The sequence below is a fragment of the Suricata suricatta genome, chromosome 5 (assembly GCF_006229205.1).
Source record: "Suricata suricatta isolate VVHF042 chromosome 5, meerkat_22Aug2017_6uvM2_HiC, whole genome shotgun sequence".
Taxonomy (NCBI): Eukaryota; Metazoa; Chordata; class Mammalia; order Carnivora; family Herpestidae; genus Suricata; species Suricata suricatta.
In genome coordinates this window covers 1,253,598-1,256,152 of record NC_043704.1, presented here as the reverse complement: position 1 = coordinate 1,256,152, position 2,555 = coordinate 1,253,598, and the positions used below count along the sequence as shown (strand labels likewise).

Below are 2,555 nucleotides of genomic sequence, written 5' to 3'. Positions count from 1 at the left end.
CCAGGGGGGAGGAGAGCACGCACCTGTGCCAGGACGGGGTTTGGAAATGACTCTCAATCAAGTATAACAACTGTTACTTTTGAAAAATCTTCAAAGATGTCAATTAAATAAGTAACTGCTTTGCCATGAAAGACACGCAGCCACTCCCAGGGGAGCTGAAGCGGGTGGAGGACACTCCCGGGCCGTCTGGGCCCCCCCCACCCCTCTCCACCCCCCTCCCCGCGGAGCCACTGTCACCATCACTGTTCTGCGGACGGCACTGGCCGGCACCGACGCGAGCACTCCCTGACATCGAGGCCACGGAGCTCCGTCAGCAAACTCTCTTCTAGGCCCTTCCAGCGCCTGGCGCCGGCTCTCGCCTGGACGGCACGGCCGGCCCTCTCTCCCCCACACCTGCTCCCTCTCCTGCACTCAGGCCGGGACACAGTAAGCGTGGACACAGCTTCCCGCCGGGCACGCTGGCTGCACCCCTGCCTTCTCTCTGCCACGTGCGCAGCCCCTGCCCTCCCGCTGCCCTCCCGGAGGTCCCCACTCAGACTGGACCCCCAAGAGTCCGCTCGCTCCCTCAGCGCCGCCCTGGCTGTCACGCTCTGTGTCAGCGCTGGTGGCACGGCGCACCGTGAGTGGCCCCAGGCCCTGGGGCCGTTCCGACCGCTGGCTTCCTTCCCGAGTTCTCCGTGCACCGGGCGGCTCACTCGGGCCGAAGCCAGAAGCGCCTGAAGCCTGCAGGGCCCGCAGCTAATCTGGGAAGAGGCTCCCACGTCCGGAACGCCATGGGGGGGTCACGTGAGTGTGCGCGGTCCCACGTCACAGCTCACCCCCGAGAAGCTCTCTGCTGGCGTGGACACCACGTCCCCCCGTCTGTCCTCGGCGGCATTAAGGAAGCCGGCGGAGTCCTGTTTAACGGGCCGGCCCCGCCTCTCCCCGGGGACGCCGCAGGCTTCAGTCCTGCCTCGTCCTCTTCCCACGCGGGGTGACGCGTGACCCAGCGGGAGGTGGAAAGGGCAGGACGGACACCCGTGACCTGTAGTAAGTGCACACGCACACACCCACGTGCGCACACGCATGCAGAAGGGAATGGGCCGTGAAGAGTAAGAAACGCACGTGCTCACATGCACACGTGCACACGCAGGACCAGGAGGAAACAGCCCACGACGTCCCGGCCGGTCCCCTGCCCAGGCCACGCGTCAGACGAGGACGGCCCTTGAAGGGGAGTTGGACGGGCTCTGCCGGGGGCCCGTTTTAGAGGGTGACGCCCCCACTGCAGACGCCAGTCCTCTGCTCCGGACCCGCTCCCTGGGCCCTGGCGTCCGTCCGTGACCACACCGTCTGCTTGGATTTCCGCCGGGGCGGCCTCCCCCTCCTCGCCCCTCTGGCTCCCCGCTGCCGACCCCAGGGAGCCCCGGACTGAAGGCGTCTTTCCTAAAGCTCCTCTTCAAGGAAAATCAACCAAATGTCACGTTTCTAAAATAGAGCATTTATCCAAACGAACACACACTAAAACACCTCAAAGAGTGTGCATTTTGTGTTTTAAACACAAGGTGCTGTCATGCTAGCTAACATACAACGTACACGGTGCGCTCGCGGCTTCGGGGGTGGATCCCCGTGATTCATCGCTCATACCCGACACCCGGAGCTGTCCCAGCAAGTGCCCTCCTCGGTGCCCTCCCCCGCCTCCCCTCCCCCCACCCCTCAGGCCCTCGCTCATGGTTTGCCTCCCTCTCTGTTTGAAACTGTCAGGTAGTTGGCGTCTTGAAGCAGACTTCGATGCCAGAGTGACACTGCCCAGTAGCTCCGCATTTGAGACACAGCCTGCTCCCTGGGGCCCCAGCGCTGTCCCGCGGAATTCCCACACACTTGTCCGGAAGGGTCCTGCAGGGCACCAGCCCGCCCCTGACCAAGAAACTGGGCTGAAGAAGCCGCCAACGTGGCAGAGCAGCCGCGAGGTGGGCCAGCTCCACGGGAGGCCCTCAGCGCCACAGGCACTCAGCCCAAACCTGGGGTGTGGAGGTGGGGGGGGAGGGGAGAGCGGAGGGCAGGCTGGGCCCGGTCACAGACACACAGGAGGACCTAGGGCCTCGATCCTGCCGGCATCACTTCCACAGTGCCCCACAGGTGTGACACACACACACTGGACTTTCACGAATGAGCTCTCCTTCCGAGATCTTAGAACATGTTAGTCCTGGACTCAGGATCGTCACCAAGGCCCCTGAGCACAAATCGGTGCCGTGAGCCTCCCAGTGCTGTCCGTGTCCGAGAATCCGGAAGTCAGGAGACCGCTGAACTCACAGACCACAGAGGGTACCCGGGGAGAGCCTGTGACCCGGGACCCATGGACTAACCTACAGCGTGATACTCCCGCTCACCTCCTGTCTTCCAGCTCAAGCACAGGGATGCGACGGCTGCAACTCACCCACAAGCGTTAGCAGAGTCAGTGTTTGCTTCTTCAAAGACCGTGGTGGAAGTCGGCGGAAGACCGTGGTCAAGGTCAGGGGGAAGACCGTGGTCAAAGTCGGGGGGAAGACCGTGGTCAAAGTCAGGGGGAAGACCGTGGT

The 2,555-nt window shown here is 63.6% G+C and overlaps 1 protein-coding gene across 1 annotated transcript in view; it reads left to right on the top strand.

Annotated features, from left to right (window-relative positions):
* The window catches only part of ADARB1 (adenosine deaminase RNA specific B1), a gene marked incomplete at its 5' end in the record, with an annotated part of 29,474 nt that overhangs the window by 13,163 nt on the left and 13,756 nt on the right, over nucleotides 1-2,555 (top strand). Inside the window, 2 exons of the mRNA XM_029940600.1 lie at nucleotides 537-619; nucleotides 2,381-2,553. Coding sequence (XP_029796460.1) covers nucleotides 537-619; nucleotides 2,381-2,553 — 256 coding nt within the window. The remainder of the gene's footprint in view (nucleotides 1-536; nucleotides 620-2,380; nucleotides 2,554-2,555) is intronic.